The sequence below is a fragment of the Chroicocephalus ridibundus genome, chromosome 1 (assembly GCF_963924245.1).
Source record: "Chroicocephalus ridibundus chromosome 1, bChrRid1.1, whole genome shotgun sequence".
NCBI classification, from domain to species: domain Eukaryota; kingdom Metazoa; phylum Chordata; class Aves; order Charadriiformes; family Laridae; genus Chroicocephalus; species Chroicocephalus ridibundus.
The window spans coordinates 176,732,168-176,750,277 of record NC_086284.1 but is presented as its reverse complement, the minus strand read 5'-3'; the positions used below and the strand labels follow the sequence as shown (position 1 = coordinate 176,750,277).

The 18,110-nt window shown below is 37.0% G+C and overlaps 1 protein-coding gene across 5 annotated transcripts in view; it reads left to right on the top strand.

Annotated features, from left to right (window-relative positions):
• The window catches only part of PTPRQ (protein tyrosine phosphatase receptor type Q), a 137,711-nt gene that overhangs the window by 29,896 nt on the left and 89,705 nt on the right, over positions 1-18,110 (top strand). For all 5 annotated transcript variants that reach the window (XM_063322867.1, XM_063322866.1, XM_063322865.1 and 2 more), the window contains 9 exons: positions 3,256-3,325; positions 5,384-5,583; positions 7,001-7,250; positions 10,414-10,542; positions 11,312-11,458; positions 13,122-13,294; positions 15,739-15,949; positions 17,538-17,690; positions 17,804-17,983. In XM_063322867.1, the coding sequence (XP_063178937.1) occupies positions 3,256-3,325; positions 5,384-5,583; positions 7,001-7,250; positions 10,414-10,542; positions 11,312-11,458; positions 13,122-13,294; positions 15,739-15,949; positions 17,538-17,690; positions 17,804-17,983 (1,513 nt within the window). The remainder of the gene's footprint in view (positions 1-3,255; positions 3,326-5,383; positions 5,584-7,000; positions 7,251-10,413; positions 10,543-11,311; positions 11,459-13,121; positions 13,295-15,738; positions 15,950-17,537; positions 17,691-17,803; positions 17,984-18,110) is intronic.

Sequence of the window (18,110 nt, the reverse complement as noted above, 5' to 3'; positions counted from 1 at the left end):
ACTCTTCAACAATAGCTGACTTCAGGTGGGCAGAAATGAATATATTTCCCAAGCAGTTCTTCACGTGACTTACTTTTTCATAAGAACCTTGGAGGGGTACTTCTTTTGAATATCAAGAAAGAAACAAAATAATGTGTTCGTTTTGCTTCATTCCATGTCATGTAAGTTCATACAGCACAAAACTATAAAAAATATTGAAGTTGACCAGACTAGGAATAGGGCTGTGCAGTGATTCTTTGTAAAGGTGGGGTGTGTGTGTAAGAAAGTACAAATGTAATTACACCTGCCGTTGTGGGAAGGTTGTTCGCTGTGAATCTACTTGTGATGACCATGCTGATAAAAGCCAGTACATCCACAGCTGCAGAAATGTTTATCCTTTGATCTCCTGCCTCCAGTTGTCTGCTAAAAAACCAAAAATAGCAACACCCCCCCGCAAAAAGTTCAGCTACTATTGGAGAAAAATATTATCACTTAGACTCTAAGCAGATTAATGTCCTCAGAGAAATTTAGTTATTAAGAGAATATAGTTTGCAATTCTGTACCTCAGTAGCACTCGGGTGGAATTCAGTATTAAAGGTTTTGCAAATTCCATTCTTTGGTCCATATATGAATCTTCCCCAGGAAAAACATGGAACATTTTAAATCATTTGTTTTACTTAGCAATAATTTGCCTTTTGTTGCCATACATGGGAGCCAATCCTTCCCATTACTGGTGCCTGAAACGTTGACCTTAGAGCAGAATTTGACTCAGGAAAGTGACTTGTGACCCAACAGCCTCTGTCTAACAGGGACCATGTGGCTTTTCTCCTGAGTGAATAAAAGTCTGTTGGCAAGCTGAGTGCTGTTACGTTACCTTCTGCCTTGGTGGGCACCCTGACTGCCTGACCCACGCGCAACCTCATGGATTCAATAACAACTCAGGTGGAAACGCCTTTTCTACCGCACAGATGTGGCCAAAAAGAAACATTACATGCTTTCCTTCTCTTGAGCAATTTCTTGTGGTTCTTTGGTTAATTTTTGGAGTCTGTTATGTTTTGATAGTAGCTGGAAAGTAGCTCTTGATTTTTGCATAGGTGAAAATTCTTCATTGTTTTAGGGTACCTGGCTTGGTCCTGTTGTTAAATTCCTTCTGGTGAATACTGTGACAGTACAGTTCAACAAACCCTGTAAGCTTTGAATATGGGTTTCCAACCTGTTTGTAACAGCCCAGTCTTAATTTCTTTACATTTAATGAAAAAAACATTTTGAAAGAAATAGCAATTACAAGCGATACTTTGTTAAATGTTGGAGAGCCAGGGATAGTTTTGTAAATTATTGGTAATTTTGTAAAAATACGCGCTCAAGATTTTTTTTCAAAACTTAAATAATTAGTGTCAATGTCATACTTCAAAGCATAAAAATGAATACTCCTTGCAAATGTGAACTGCAGCTACTTGAACTTTGGATAGTACTTGATCATCTGCATAGTATACCCATCCTTTTTAAATGTTTCCAGGCTTTTTTTCTATGTCTCTTTGTGGTAGCGATCTCTAAAATCTAACAGTACATTGTGTAAGCATTTGCTTTGATTTCTCTTCAAAGCTAATTGGTGTGTGTAGCTGACATCTTTACCATGCACATTTTTGCACGCTTATGTCATAATAGCCTTGAGTTCTCTTGAAACTACACATATGAAATGTGAGTTTCCATCTCTGGTTTAATGCTAGTTTTCCTTTCTGGATCCTTTCTACAATACCTACTTTGAGATGAGATAAAAAAATCAGTGTTCAGGTGTGGATATACTTTTAGATTTAGATAATGTAATTTTAATACTGTCAGAATTTTCTGATTGCCTGTCAATCCCTTGAAGATCTCCGGGTAATTTCCTCAGCTGTTGCAATTACTGTAGAGTTCATCTGTGCCTGTTTGGAGTCATTCTTTCAGTGACACAAAAGCTGGCTGTACTCAAGAGGTGCGTGTGCATGGAGAGGCAGCGTTTGCGTGGTTTAGGAAGGAGCTGGCCAGTGATACAGATTCTCCTTCACCAAGCAGAACATGCACTGCATTGGGAAGTGGTCGTAAACATATGCGTCTCTTTACATCCTGGATTAAGTCTTCCATCTTGCCTCGTTATTTCTTTGCTGTGGCTTGTCTGACGTGGCTTGGTGCTTTTGTTTAAATAGCTTTACAGTCTTCTGAAAGATGTACAGTTTAGTCCTGAGAAGTGATTAAAACAATTTTCCTTTATGACCTGCTGGTGCCTTCCACACTCTGTCCTTTGTTATCCTTTGCGTGTTGTCTGTCACTTCTACTATGATCCACACATAGTTATGCACATCTGCCCCTTCTACCCCCACTTTCCCCACAGTCCGCACAGTCAGCTCCCTCAGCACCACTGCCATACCTGACACTGGCAGGAGGGAATGAACGGCTCTGCCAGCTTTAACCTTGCTGCAGACCTTTTCGCTTTGCTTCTTCTTTCACACACTTCTCACCATCACTGTTGGAATTTTGCTCATGTTTTACCTTTTGTTGTCTCTGTCACTTCTTTTCAAAATAAGGAGTCTGACTTCACTCCTCTTTCTTCGTAAGTATTGCATGCCGTGGCCCATTGCTGAGTTGAATTATCAGTAAGCCCTATATTGCAGAGCACGTAGCATCGTTGTTGTGTTTATCTCTGTAAATTCTACCAAAGTCACAATGTACTGCCCTGCTGTGGGAAGACTCTGGTGTGATCGTGAGCATTGAGGCACAACCACCATAAAATGCATCCACAGTTCCCTGACTGTCGTATTTCTACCAAAAGTCAGGCTTTCATTGGGATTCTGCTCTGAGGGAGGTTGACCCGCTTTTGCTATCCTTCAGGAGCTCAAAAAATAAGAGAACCTAGTTTCCTTTTTGCTCTCTTTAGTTATAATATGAGTAAAATAGGAATGGGGAAACTGCTTTAGGTGAATTGTGGTAAGGAAAAGGAGCGTTACTGATGTTATTCTTGCTGTTGACTTTAGCATAAAATGGGGACACAGAACTTCTGAAGTGTCGCCAATCACACGTGGGTTTCTCATTTTCTTACACTGTTTCATAATTTTTCCATTTTATTTTTTCACATTTAAATATTGAGTATAAATTGAGCAGTACAGCTATAAATGGCATGTTCATTTGCATATTTATAGTTTAAAAACTAGAAGGTGGATCTCTGTGTATCCTTAAGATTTTCCTAGTCCCTGAAACTATATATCCTATAGATTCTCTAATGTGGCTTTTTTTTTTCTGTAGGTGGCTGCTGAGAACAGTGCTGGTGTTGGCGTATTTAGTGATCCTTTTCTTTTTCAGACTGCAGAAAGTGGTAATTTTAATAAAGCTGCTAATTATTTTAATTAAAGCTGCTATAATTTGTTCAAATAAAGTATCCATAGCACATTTTATACTTGAACAAATTCTGATGCATTTAGAACAAAATCCTAATTCTTTTCTTATTCTCTCACTCAGTGGAAAAGGTGCATTTTGTCCTATTTGCTAATAACAGCAATTAAGGTGTGCACGTATGGGCATTTCTTATATGTAAAGTCTGTTTGTATGCCAGTTTCTAGGTAGGCTACTTTCAGAAAGCGAGGTCACAGGAGAGCAGAGCTACCTATCAAGTGGACCCATCTGCTGTTGCCTGCAGCAGTATTAGGAGACAGACTTTGTTGTGGGATCAGCTCTGGCATTGCCTACTTATGTCAAGCCATATTTGCCTAGTGCTGGAGTCAAATACCTTCTCTAGAAAGGCCAGCACAGAATATATTTTACTAAGTTTTTATTTCTTAATTCTGAAGCAAAATAAATAAATAAATTATTATAATACACGATTGAAATTAAAATCTGACTTGCTGGTTTTGAAGACTAAAAATTTATAATTACAGTCTGAATTTGCATAATCTTTCCTAAGTTAGCATTTGTAGTCTTGCTTACCCTCCACAAGCAGTTGAGCTGAAGAGCTGGCACCAGGCCAGTTACATTGGGATGAAGAAGTCTGAGTGGAATATGGAATTTGTGCTGCCATGGCAGTGCCCATCCCTCTGTGGTTAGGTCTTCTGGTTGGTTTTTCTAGCTGTGCAAACCGCAGAGTTCCACCTCTGAGTTAATGTCAGCAAATATCACTCTGCATCAGATTTCTGGGATAATGCAATGAGATATGAAACAAAATATGAGAAGGGGTAGTACTTGCCATACGGAGCTGTGCAAAATCATTATTTTTAACTATCCTCTGTATGTTATTGTTGGTAGAAGACCTTATTTCTGCAAGCTTTATTTACTCGTGTTTGACAGAGGCATCGGTGTTTCTCCATATGAGAACATTAGCTTTTTACTTTTTGCTGCATTTCTGCTTACATTTTATTAAAGCTGAAATCTCTTCTTATAAATGTAATTGGAAAGTTTCTTCAAATTCTAGGTGAGAGTTCTGTGTCACTGATACTACATTTATACTTTTACCTTCTCACTTTTTGGTTTTTTTTAACTCTTGCTTTGATGTTTAAAGAAACCCCAACATTTTGATCAACATGAAGAGGTACAGTTTAAAGTAGGGAAGTTAGACAGAAGATATAATTACATAAATATAAAAGCCATAGTCTGGGAGGAGGGGGAAGGGGGTGAAAGATCTGCAAAAGATTCAGCAGGGCCTAAGCAAGAGCTGAACGTGAGGCTTGGAGGATGTGTCTCAATTCAGCTATGGAAGTTCTGTAATTGTGGGCACTTGTATATGTGTATATTTTTAAGGCAGCCTAACCCTTTTATCCTTAGTACTAAGTAGCTATCGCAGAAACTTCTACTGCCCGTGGCATGCAGGCAGGACTAAGAGAGAGCTACAGTGCTCTAATTCTCAGGGAAGTTCATATAGCTTGTAAAATCTCATTTTGATGCTGCATCCCATTCCTTTTTGCCGTGATTAATACAAATGCTCTGACAAAAGGGCCTGGAAACTGTCACTGATACAAAGAACACCATTTCTGTAATAGTAGTAAGTATTCAAATTAAGTTGAGCTATTTAAAGCTACCAAAAATCTATATCCAGCTGAAAAGGTGACGCATGTAAGATGAAATAAAACACCCAGTGCTGTCATATGCTCTTAAACAAACAAAAGTCAACAAAAATTTGCTATTTTTGACACAGTCGATGAGTTACTTCTAGGAAGATGTTGACCAAACCAATCACTGTATTACTATGAGACTGAAATAATTAAATTTCTCACTTAAACTAGAGTGGAAAAGAGCTGGTTGTATATCAGCTGCTTTACATGTGTTTGTGAATGGTTGTTATTTATTTGCTTCTGGGTTTGGAAGCTAGAAATGGGATTATTTTTTTTTTCCAGTGCTGAGAAGGAAAGTATGTCTCACTACTTTTGTTTGTTTTGTTTTCAAGCTCCAGGTAAAGTAGTGAATCTCACAGTTGAAGCCTTAAATTATTCAGCTGTAAATCTGATCTGGTTTCTCCCTCGGCAACCAAATGGAAAGATAACTAGTTTCAAGATTAGTGTGAAACATGCAAGAAGTGGAATTGTAGTGAAAGATGTCTTGGTTAAAGTAGAGGACCTTCTGTCTGGGAGGTTACCAGAATGTAATGTAAGTGCTATAAACCTTTTAAATTAGAAGTAGACTCAAGCTGCAGAATATAGTTCTATATTTGAATTGTGAGACATAAAAAATTTTGAGGCTTGCTTTTCAGAACAATCCCAAATACTTTACAAACTTAGGCCCAAGGCAGGATATACTGGTTGAAGAAAAACCTTTCTGTACAAAATAGTTTAAATGGAATACTTTTCCTTGAAAAGCTCAGTTTAATCAAAGTAAAAATGTTAAGAAAGAGTCAATTTGGCGTCCTTTTAACAGAAAGTGATGAAATAGATAATTTTCAATTTTTTTTCAGCTTTCTTTTTTTTATTTTTGTTTTTACAGCAATTATAAAAGGCAAGAATTATTTTTTTTGTCAGTGCTGACGTAATGTTAATGTCTTATTTTTATATATAGTATGACAATGCTTTTTATATTTCAAATTTATGCTTTATTCTGTGTATCACATTTCAACATTATTTAAATACTTTTCATATGAAAACAAAAAGACCCACTCTTAGCAGAGTGATTTTTATTTTTTTTTTTAAAACGTTGGTAGTCTGAGTTTCCTTAAAATACGCATTCACTGAAAAGTTTCTGAATTTTGACTGTTCATTGGATTCAGACTTGTAACCAATGTATATCTTTAAGAATTTCTTGAAGAAAATTCTCTTTTTCAGTATTTATTCTCCTTTTCCTTTTTATCCTGAGCAGAGTGTTGTGATTACGCAGACGTCAAGTTGCCTAACTTTTTGGTTTTTTTGGAATGATAGGTTTAGTACTTTAATGAAAAGTGCGGTTTTAAATGATAACAGATATCAGGACTTCGGTTCTTTGGTTTCAGTTTTTATTTGGAAGATCATCTTAGGCATTGTGAAGATTCCCAACATCAGGCTGATTTAATTCAGCGCTGAGAAGGGAGACTGCCACCTACCGAATCATAAGCATTGGTTATTGTAATGTCTAGCAGTTTTTCAGAGGTGTCTCCTGACAGTACAGATTAGAAAACCCCTGTCTGGTCTTATCCATTATATATAGATATATGTAAGCTATATATGTATATATACATACATAGAACATAGATGTGATGTAGAAGGACCTCACTAGGGGACTTTTTTGTTAAGAGAGAGACTGAATGCTGAAAATGGAATCTGGGAATAATTCAATGAATCCTAGAGAGTTGCTTCTGTTCAGTTCGATTTGAGAAATTTTGGGATAAGGCAGGAAACTATAATACAGTCACTAACAGCATGTACTAGCAATGTCAACTAATGAAATGATAACCTAAATTTGGAGATTGAAGGACAAAAAGGAGAACCAATTTTGTGTAATTTTATTTCACAGGTGGTCTGCCTTTTTTTGATCTATATGTATTTACAATTATAAGTTATAGATGCAGCTTATCATATTTCATATTTTGTCTTTATAGGATAACAGTGAATCATTTTTGTGGAGTACTACCACTCCTTCAACTACTTTTGGCAAATCCACAATTCCTTCACGGACTACAGTTACAGCAAGTACAGAGGCACCAAGTCAAATGAGCTCTGTTTGGAATGAACCAATTAGTTTTATTATAACTAACCTCAGGCCATATACCACCTATCTTTTTGAAGTCTCTGCAGTCACCACTGAAGCAGGTTACATTGACAGTGCAATTGTTCGGACACCAGAATCAGGTATATATTGCTTTCAAATGGAAATAAAATTCTCATATTTATGTGAAAACCTCAAATATCAGTTTGAAGTTCTCTTGCAAAATACTTCAATCTGAATCTGTCTGTATCTGTATTATGCTCTTGTATTTACACAATTACTTAATTTAACCTGATGGAATCAACTGGAAGTGTATATTAATGTATCTAATAATGTACAGTGTGGGGGAGTTCAGTTATTATTACAAGTCAAAGATACCAAAGTATGCTCAGGACAGATCAAAATTTTATGAAAATCTGAGTATAATTTAAGAACTGCAATTAACGGCACAATGGAAGGAGAATGGAAAATACAGATAAAGAGAAAAGGTGTCAGGCACGGTATTCAAGAAGTATGTGTATTGTGTACATCGCAATGCACTTAAAGCTTAAAAATAAGCAGTATGAAGAAAACTCCTGTCCCATGGTTCCTCAATATGGATATATTGCAGAAAGTTCTTCAGGGCTGAAGAAATCTTTAAACACTGGGAAAGTTGGTTTTGGATTACCTGCAATGCACTGAATGAAGGTTGTCCAGGAGCAGGAGCTTTATAATGGCTTAGGGAGTGGCCAACATTATTTTATATATATAACCCCCCCAAAAAGGGGTTCTAGAGGAATGTTATTCTGTCGTTCTGTTTGCTTGTACATCATTCTTTTGCCTGACACAGTTTGATGTTACTGGGTTCCCCTTTCGTACATCCGGAGTTCATAGCACTGTTCAGATGAAAAGAAATTTAATTTCCTCCTAGCACTGTTCATTTGAATTGTTTTGCTAGAATTAAAATATCCTTAGCTTGCTGTTCTGTCGGTGGTTAATGAAGTTTTGGATAGTTTCTGTTACAACGATCTCAGAGCTAATTCCCACTTTATTTTTTACCCTGTTAACATTCTACAGTAGGTGCACTGGTAATAAGAAAACCTTGGAAAATGATTAAAAGCTTATGCAATGGGATTTAGTTCTGCCAAATACATAGAAAGATGTCAGCTGTTTGAAAGATAAGCTCTCCAATTCTTGCCTACTGAGTGCCTGCACAGCCAGGGTTCATCCATTAAAGCGTGGTCTGGGAAAAGGCAGGTTGTCTTACTGGTTGGTGTGGGTGACTGCGTGGTGTGCCCAGAGCACAACCACAGTCAGCGCCTATGGCCCAAGCCTCAGCAAGTCCTTCCTCTTAGCAGCACGCTGGCCCATCCAAGCTTCTGGATCCACCTCAGATCATCACCTTATGAGCATTCAGGTGCCAGTTAAACTGTTCCCCTGAGAGCCCTGCATGCCTGTGCGCCAAGGAGCCTGTTTGGAGGCTGACCATAGAGTTGGTTGGTGATTTGTTAGGAAGGCATTATGAGTTAATAGACGTTTTGCTGCATTATTTTCATTTTCTTACCTTTCATTTGCTTCAGTGGGGAAGCTGTTTTTACATGCTAAAGTTTCTATTTATCTATAAAGCCTATATAGCAAAATAATGATTTAGGAGTGTTGCTTTGTAACAGGTCACCCTCCACTGTCAAGCACCATCATCCAGTCTCTCTGTAATTACTGAAATCAACTTCCCTTTTCGAAATGTCTTTGTTCTTACAAGAATCTCTTTAGTGTCACCCTAGCCACCCCCTCCAAGTTACCAGTTTCTCGTATGGCCAAAACCTCACATTTCAGTCCCCCACTGGAGTATCTGAGATGAGGCTTGAGGGAGAGGAATCAGTAGGTTATAATTTGTGATAGCAGGTGGGAGGATGGAGAGTGCATTTATTTCAAATATCACTTTCCAGCTCACACAGGAGCATGACACAGAGTTGTTGTCATGCCCATTTTGTCACACAGAGGAAGGTGGTATATGTCTCTGCTGTGTAGCTCATTGGTGTTCCATTTCAAAATGTGGAAAATTATTTCTGCCCCTCCAACCAGAATTGTCTGAGCTGTGATGAAGCTCTTCTCTGTTCTTGAAAAAAGATATTTTTCTTGCTATGATTTTTGAAAAAGGGGCTACTTCTTTAAAGCATTTAAAAATGCTTCATTCTAAATATTTTGTGAAAATCCAGCATGCAAATATTTCCTTTACTCGGACAGCTGTCGAGGAGAGGATACTTCTACAAAGAGAAAAAGATTTAAAACTTGAAAAAAAAAAAAGTGGACTCTTAAGACAATACTTCAGAATTATGTGCAGTTTTAGCTGATGCAATTTGCATAACTCAGAATGATTAAGTAGTAAGTACTGACTAATCTATAGTATATCTTTTAGGAATTACAGGATTTTTCATTTGTACATTAGTTTTTACAAAAGACGATAGTACTTTTTAATACGTTAGTTAACTTACATATTTGTTTACAGGATCAGTCTATATCTACACATTGGCTTAAATCTCACACATGACATTTTCATAGAAATTTATATCAAGCAGTTTCTATAAGTTTACTTGGATATGCAGCATTTTTGAAAATCGGGTTTGTTTTTACTCTATGTGGATGTAAAAAATTCCACCTCCTTTAGTTGTCTTTGGATCCAGATTTTCATCTCAATAGTAATCTCTCATTAATTTATCAATACTGTAGAAAGGATATGGATGAGATGCCATAATGAGTATGAGTATCCCATACTCACTTGAGTATTAAATGGTAAATTAATTAAGTTCATCTGAATAGTTTAATGAAAATAGAAAATTACTGAAGTATGCAATGTTTTTGCAAGCTTAATTGTTTCCTGTTTTATTATGTTGGATAACAACGTATATCTTAGTGCTGTCAGAAATCTTCAATATGAAGTATTGTCTCTATAAAGAAGAACCTGTTCAAGGAAGAATAACATACCCGCTGTGAGCTCTGTATTGCTGAGCATCACAATTGTATTTGAGCATCTTTTGTATGTAATCTATATCACGATGAACTCCATGCTAAACTTGGTATTATCCCTGCCACCTTTGTCTTTTAAGGCTTATTTGCCTACTGCCAGCTCTCCTGATACCTTTGGCAAGCATTACCTTAGAAAATAAATGAAATAAAAGTAGGTAATTTTAATGAGATGTGCTTATAATGTAGCTTCCCTTCAGGATCTTTAATGTTTATATTTACAATGAATTGTCTGATGTGTGGGATTTTGGGAAATCCTAATATAAATTACTTTATGTTCAAAGACTTTTTCCAATATTGTTTAAGTTCCAGAAGATCCACCACAAAATTTTGCCAAAAGCAACGTTACAGCAAAGTCCTTCTCAGTGATGTGGGACCCACCAACCATAATAACAGGAAAGTTTAGTTACAGAGTTGAGCTGTATGGACCATCTGGTAAGTCTGAATTGATGTTTTATTTATTTTTCTTTTTTGTGATTATTTCCTTACACTTGCATTCTTAGTGTCTTTGCAAATCAAGAACCAATATTTGAAAGCAGTGCTATGTATCCTTATTACTATAGACTTTCTAATAGATTTGTTACTTTTAAGAGAGAAGTCTGTCCATTATGAGGAAGAGGATGCAATGAAATTCACATTAGATATTATTAAGAGTGGAGGAAATCAACTTTCCTCACTCTTTTAGAGAGATGGTAGGCTAAGCTCGCAGCTCAATTAGGGTGCTTATATATCCAAATCATTCTGTATCTTACCTTTACTCTTTTATCTTTCCATTAAAGAATTCTGGAGGATTTTCATTCTCCTGTAGCATACAATGAACTGTATGAGTCCGTTTTGATGTTTTGTAATTTTTTTGACTCAGACAAGTATATATAAAGAAATTCTATAACTGCCTGTAGTTAAGTAAGAAGTTAATGAGCGGCATACTAATGTTTGGGGTTTTTTTTGTGGGACCACACAGGAAAAGCAATAGAAATTAATTTCTATAAAAAAATACCCACCTCTTAAACCCCATATGTTCTTGAGATGGTTTGGGGGGATTTTTTCAGGCATTCAATATTATTTCTAATGAGGTTGATGCCAAACTAGCTTTTTCACAAATAAATTTGTCTTTTCATTGTCCTGGAATGTAGCTATATTTGGTATAAGCGAATAATGGACTGTTTTTATTTTTGAGCTGAGATCTCTTCATTTTTCATTCCAGGTCATGTTCTGGATAACAGCACAAAAGATCATAAGTTTGTATTTAGTAACCTTGTGCCGTTTACAACATATGACGCGTACGTTGGTGCTGAGACAAGTGCTGGGGTAGGGCCAAAGACTAACCTTACAGTTTTCACTCCTGCAGATGGTAAGTAAGCATAAAGAAGAGAAGTAAATGGGCTGTACATGATAACTGATTTCAGTTTTCCCTTCAGAGCCTTTTATGTACTTTGCAGAGGAAAGAACGGGTGTGTTGTAAGAGTCTTACAAGAGAGGGATAGTAAGGTAATGAAAGAAATTACCTGAAAATTTATTATGTACGTTCATTTTTCCATTTTTTTCGAATTCATGTACTGCCACTAAATTCACTTGCTATCAGAAGCCTTCAGAGATTGTGAAAGAAACGTAGTTTCTGCCTCAATGAAAGTAGCTATTTTTAGGTACGGTAATTAAGTTGCAGGCCCCCCACCTACCCGTTAGATGGCAGCAAGTGGAAGAGAAAGAACAGCGCAGGATTCCACACACACACCCCCCCCCGCTCCCCTCCCTCTGACTGTTTTGTTGAGCCCCGAATGTTTGTTATTAAACATCTCGTTTGACTTAATTTTCACCAAATGCGAGGCCCCATGCCAGTTTCTAATGGAGCCACCTTTACCAGGGACCATAGCTCTGAGGCATTGTCCTGGGGCAATCAAGTGGTTAATTTTGCCCCTGAGCCATCAACCCCGTCGCTGGGAGTTTTGGCTCCCAATAGTCCCCTCACCAGGTGAGAGCCTTTGCTATACAGAAATGCAGTTTATCATCTTGCATGTGCGTGAGATTGTGCAGGAATATTAGTCTGCAGAAAAATCTGAGAATCAGTGTGTAACAGGCAGGCATTTCAAGATGGTTGTTTTTTGTGTTGTGTTTATGCCACGCAGCACAAATTTAGAAGACCTTTCAGTCAGTGATTGCTGCAATGCTTGCTGTCAAGGTGCAACAGCAGGAGGAACACATGTCCTTATTTATAGTATTCTTTCCGGAAGTATCCGAAGTATCTGCTTTTGTCAGCTCTCAAAGACAATTTTCGGAGATGGGCTGCCTCAGTACAGCCATGCTCATCTTCTGTCTAAACTCACCATCAGAAGCCAAAGAAGATTTTGGTGTTGGGTTCTTTTTTTTAGAGTGACACAGAATGTCTGATTTTAACATCAAATCTATGTTATGCAAGCAATTTTCAAGTTTGTCTTTTTCTGTGGTATATTAGGAAAAAAATATTTTTCATAACAAATCTGAATATCATTCTATTGAATATAAATGTTTCTGAACTCTGGCAGTCCTATGTAAAGTACAGTATCATTATTACTGTGTAGTTAAAGGAGAAATTGAACCAAAACCTGTTATAAAAATAAAATGAAGATGATGTATCACATGCATTTTCCCCCCCCAGCTTTTTATGTCATTCTTGTATGGTTTCGATGATTTTAGAATTAAGCTTTAATTTTCAATATACTTGAAGTTCCATATAGTAAGCTAGTAAAGGTCTTCTTGCTTCCAGTGCATTGACTTCCGTAGAGCTATCCTGATTTACATCATCTCAGGATTTGACCATATTCGTACATAGTCATATATATCAAAAAACTGCATACATATTTTTAGAACTGTAACTTGTTTGCTAAAAAAACATGTGAACTCTCTACCTGCACAGTAGCAACTCAAAAGATAATGATGTGAAATTTGATTAAATGCCTTTGTACTTAGCACATAGTGCTGAAAAAGCTTGTAATAATCAGAGATATTTAATTAAATCAAGTTTCTTCTTGAATAATTAGTCCCAGGTGCTGTATCAGATTTACATCTAGCAGAAGTGGAAGCCACATCTATAAAAATCATTTGGAGGAAGCCACAACAACCGAATGGAATCATTACCCAGTATAGAGTTAAAGTACACATGCAGGAAACAGAGGTGACTCTGGAAAACACTATTCTCAAAGGAAAAAATAAGGTATTTAGGTTTTTTAATATGTATTTCTTTTCTAGATTAAATTTGCTTCTCTGCCTTATCCAATAGGTACAGAATGCGAAATTAGCCACCACAGATGAGTTGCCAATGCTTTTAAAAGCCACCTTCCTCACCCCACCCTCTTTCTCTGGCTGGGTTTTAAAGAGATTCCAGTAATGCTGTTTCCACGACATGAAAACAAATAATAATTCTGATTAAATGATCCAGGATTTCTTAGCCAATGAAGGCAGGAAGCCGTAGACCATAATCTTACTATCCCTTCTAGCCCCTGAGTTCTTTGCAGTTGTAGGGTGACCTAACAGGAAGAGTATAGATTTAGGTGCCTAGATTGATACATAGCCACTCGAGCAAACTCCTAGAAGATGTGGATATGAATCCTATGGAGAAGTGAACTCAACATAAGTCTCCCAAGGCTGGTCAAAGGCTCTGCTTGCAAGGCAAACACCCCTAGACTTTCTGCCCCTGGTTGTATCCTTGAATTTACATGTCTGATACTACATACTGAACTCCATGCTATGGTTGTATGCTAAGGATATCTGTACATATCTACCGGATCAAATCTTTTAGGAGATTTATTCTGTAAGTCAGTCTAGCTTCTGGATTTTGGGTGCTGATGTGCTCTACATGCTTAGATGGGGCAGCTCGGAGCATGCAGCACAGAACTGTGGACCCCTAACAAACATTCAGCTCAGAATGGAGTACTTTCTGAGGGAGGGCTTTCTGGTCTTAATTTTGAACATAGGAGCCCAAAGTTTGAATAATTCCTTTTTTGAGACAATGATGTCTTTCTCTGGGTCTGACACGGAATCTAAGTTTTTGATGTAGAGCTCAATGAAGGAGTTTGCTTTCAAGTTGAATGGTATACATTAAAGAAAGCCCTGGAGCCAAACATTAAATAAGGAGTAAGGGAAAAAAAAATGAGGATAAGGATCCATTCATTAAACCAAGCAGGCGTCCTTGGAAATTGAAAGTATCTAATTCTGTAATTAATGATTGTATCATAGTACAGACACAGAAAAAAATGAAAATTGTCTGTGCAGACATGTTTTAATGATGGGGTTTCCTAATTTTTGAGTTCTTAGTTTAGCATCATTGCTGCTTTATTGTAGTTTATTGAATGTAATTTTCTAATTAAAAAAAAAACCAAACAAAAGAAATAATAACAAACATTACTTTATGTAGAACCCCCTTGACCCAAGTTTAAAGCATCTACAGGATTTGAACTGTCGGATCCACAGTGCTAACAGTACTCAATAACTAGTACCAATAAAAGGCTGTTATCTTGTAGGTGGAAAATACCCAGAGGAAAAAAGTATTTCCATATGGGTTACTCTTTTGCTAAAAAATGTTGGTGAAGATGGGGCATATATAGCTTTTACCTGATGGTACTTAGGTGAGACTGATGCTGTGTCTCTGCCTGTGGTTAATACCCCTTAGTTACAACAGTAAAAAAGCTGCTTTGCCCTCTCTCCACCCAGAGTCTGTAGGGAGAGAGATAATGTGTATTAGTTACATCACTGTAAAAGCATCTCTTTCTGGCAGTGAAGTGGGCCATATGTGTGAGTGGGGAGTGTTCACAGATGACAGCAGAACAATTTAGAGACACTGGAGTCCTGGATTTGGTCCCAGATTCTGAAGGGGCATAATGATCTAGTGCTTACATACCATTTTGTACCTCTACTCTACGCTGTCTCTCTTTTCTCTTCTGCTTTTGTTGTTCCTCTCTTTGTAGTTCTTGCTCCCCTTATAGCTACTGCTATCCCTTTCCAACATTTGTCTTTTGTGCCTTCTGTCCTATGTACCTCTACATCACCTCCCTTTCATTCTCCCTTTTCACATATATTCTCCCTTATTTTCCCTTTCCCCTTTATTTCATTAGCTTCTGTTTCTCTCACTCATTATCCCCTTTTTTCCTCACAGCGATCTAGTCAACCTGTTATTCCTTTTCTTCAGAGTCTAGTAGGAGCATATGAAGCTGTCTTGTTTTCAGTGCCTGCAACCTGTTTCAGAACAAGCCTAACGCAAATGGAATCTCCCAAGCTCAAATATGTGTCTATTCAATATAATTCCAAGGATATAGTGCTATATTATATGAACTTAAAGGCCTTGCTCTGGAATTGCTACTTTACTATAAACCCCATATTTTTAAAAAAAGGAAACAAAGAATATGATGTTTGTTTAAACAACAAAAATGAATAAAAGGTTGTAGTCTACTGGCAGCTGAGCTTTTTCATGAGAAATATTGTATTTTGTGAAGTTAATTATTGTTGTAATGAAAGATAATATTCGTATACCAACATTTGTATATTGTGTGTGTAAATATATGAACAAAAATACAAACATTATTTATATATTATATATAAATTTAATTAAATAATTTAGTGATGACGATGTTTGTGATTTATTTTTATACTTTCAATTTTTAGTATTCGATTGATTCTTTGGAACCATACACGATAAATGAAAACTTCAAACCTTCTCCCGCTTGGAATTCAATGGAAGCAGCCAATGAATTATATGAAGGTTCAGCTGAAATGTTTTCCAGCATTCAGACAGCTTCCCCAGTAATATTTACGAGTGTTTCTGGTGATAATTTGCCTGCTATACATGGATCTGCAGAATTACATTCTGCTTTGGGTAAGATATTTTAGGATATTTTTCTACCTGCTCCTTTGTTCTGAAGGACCCTCCTCACTGTCCCAGATATGATCTTTAGCACATGGTTCAAGCAAATTATGAATGGGTCATTTGCTGGAGTCGGATTTTTTTACTACCAAATAACCTTCTGAAGCAAATGGGAATGCCACACAGGCAGGAACCAGCCCCTTGTCACCCAGCTGACCTTCTTCCTAGTGAAAGGAGCACCCGAAAGCCATCAGCCAAGCTGCATAGACAATCAGTTATTACAGTTGCCAAAGCAGGTGTGATTGTCAGGGATTAACATATCTCCAAGCCCTTCAGAGACCTTGATTTTTCTAAGCCTTTTGACTAATAGGTTTTCAAATGTCAGTGAAGGTAAATAGGTCAAAAAGTTACAACTTTGCTATATGGGTGACAAACAGGTGGAGATGACCCCATGACATGGTGATGTCATTAGTGTGTACACTTGTTCTGTATTATCAATGGACCAGTGTTTCTTTACCAAGTATGGATATTTACAAATCATTAAGCAGGCCTCAGTTAGCAGGCAGGGAATTAAAATACCACTCTAAATTTTTTCAGTGAGAGTTTTGAAACTCGCACTGAAAAATGCAGGAAGTCAAGTTCTTACTTTTTAATTTCTGCTTTAAATGCAAATCTTCTTTTTACAGCCTCATTCAGCTTGGGGTATTTAGTTGCTAAAAGATGTCTGTGTTGCTGAAAAATTGATTTCAGACATGGTATGTTGTAATCTAGCACATGATTATTATTTTACAGTAGTTATTATAGTAGATAAAGTTGTTGACGGCCGAATTTTGAACAGGACCTGCTGATTTTTACATGCCTCCATTTTAATGCTGGTGTTGAAAAACTCTGAACCTGATACTCAGTTATGTGAAGCACCCACATTTTTTCATATCGCAGTGGCATAATGTCAGCTTTGTAACAGGTGATTTTGACTATCACAGTTGGGTTGCTGCTGACTTTGAACTTTATTCTGCTGACCACAACTCTTCTGCTAAAAAATACCAGTGTGAAGGGATCCATGAGGGGAGCCATTTCAAATATAGTCATTATAGCACAGTTAGGATGGCAAGAAAGAGGGAATCTGTCTTTCTCAGTTAAAAAAACCTGACATTAAAAACAAAACCAAAAGCCCCAATAACCTAGGAGCCATGGTTCTGAAGTCACTGGCAAGTCTAGGCCATCTACAAGGCTAGGAAATTTCTCTCAAATTTTTTTGGAGATAGCTGTCAGTATAAACCTCCTGTTTTTAGTTCTTACCTATTCATTCTTTCACCTAGGCCAATCTATCCATTATTCCTACTGTCTGAATTCTATACTTCGTACAAGACCTCTGAAAAGCAGAGAGGATTGCACACATGAAAGTCGACCTATAATAGCTTCTCTTTGACTGAGTTAAGACATGGAGTGTAAACTTTTCCTTATGTTTTTGTAACTGCTGTGAAAGTTAATTCTTTTGCAATAAAATAGTTCCAGGTCACCATGTCACAGTGAGTTTAGAATGGAAAAGACAAAAAAAAAGTTTATGAGTGAGTAACTATTTATCTCCATTTAATCCCAGGTAATCGGTATCCCATTAACATTTTGGCAGAAGAACTGTCATATGTTATAGAGGGCCTTATACCTTTCACAGACTACACAATCAGTGTGTCTGCTTTCACTGCTGTTGGAGAAGGGCCACCATCAGTTCTCACAGTCAGGACACGTGAACAAGGTGAAATATTGTAATTCTAATATAAGTTAACATACATGTCTTCTTTCAGTGAACATTTTAATTTCTTTAATAATTTATTTGCTTATTGTCATATTTTTCTGTTTTCCTTTAAGTTCCAAGCTCAGTACAAAATATATCTTACAAGAATATTAGCTCCTCCTCTGTTTTGCTATATTGGGATCCTCCAGCAAATCCCAATGGGAAAATCATTCATTATACTGTTTATGCAATGGAACTGGATACAAAAAGAACATTCCACACAGTAACTTCAAACAACAGCTTACTTATGACAGGTAAAGTGTCATTTGATTAAAAAAAATAAATTACGTTATACAAAATTATTTTTTCCAGCTTGATGTACTGTAGCCATTTGCAAGGTAGGTGGAGCAAATCTCCCCATCCACACACGCACAACACAAC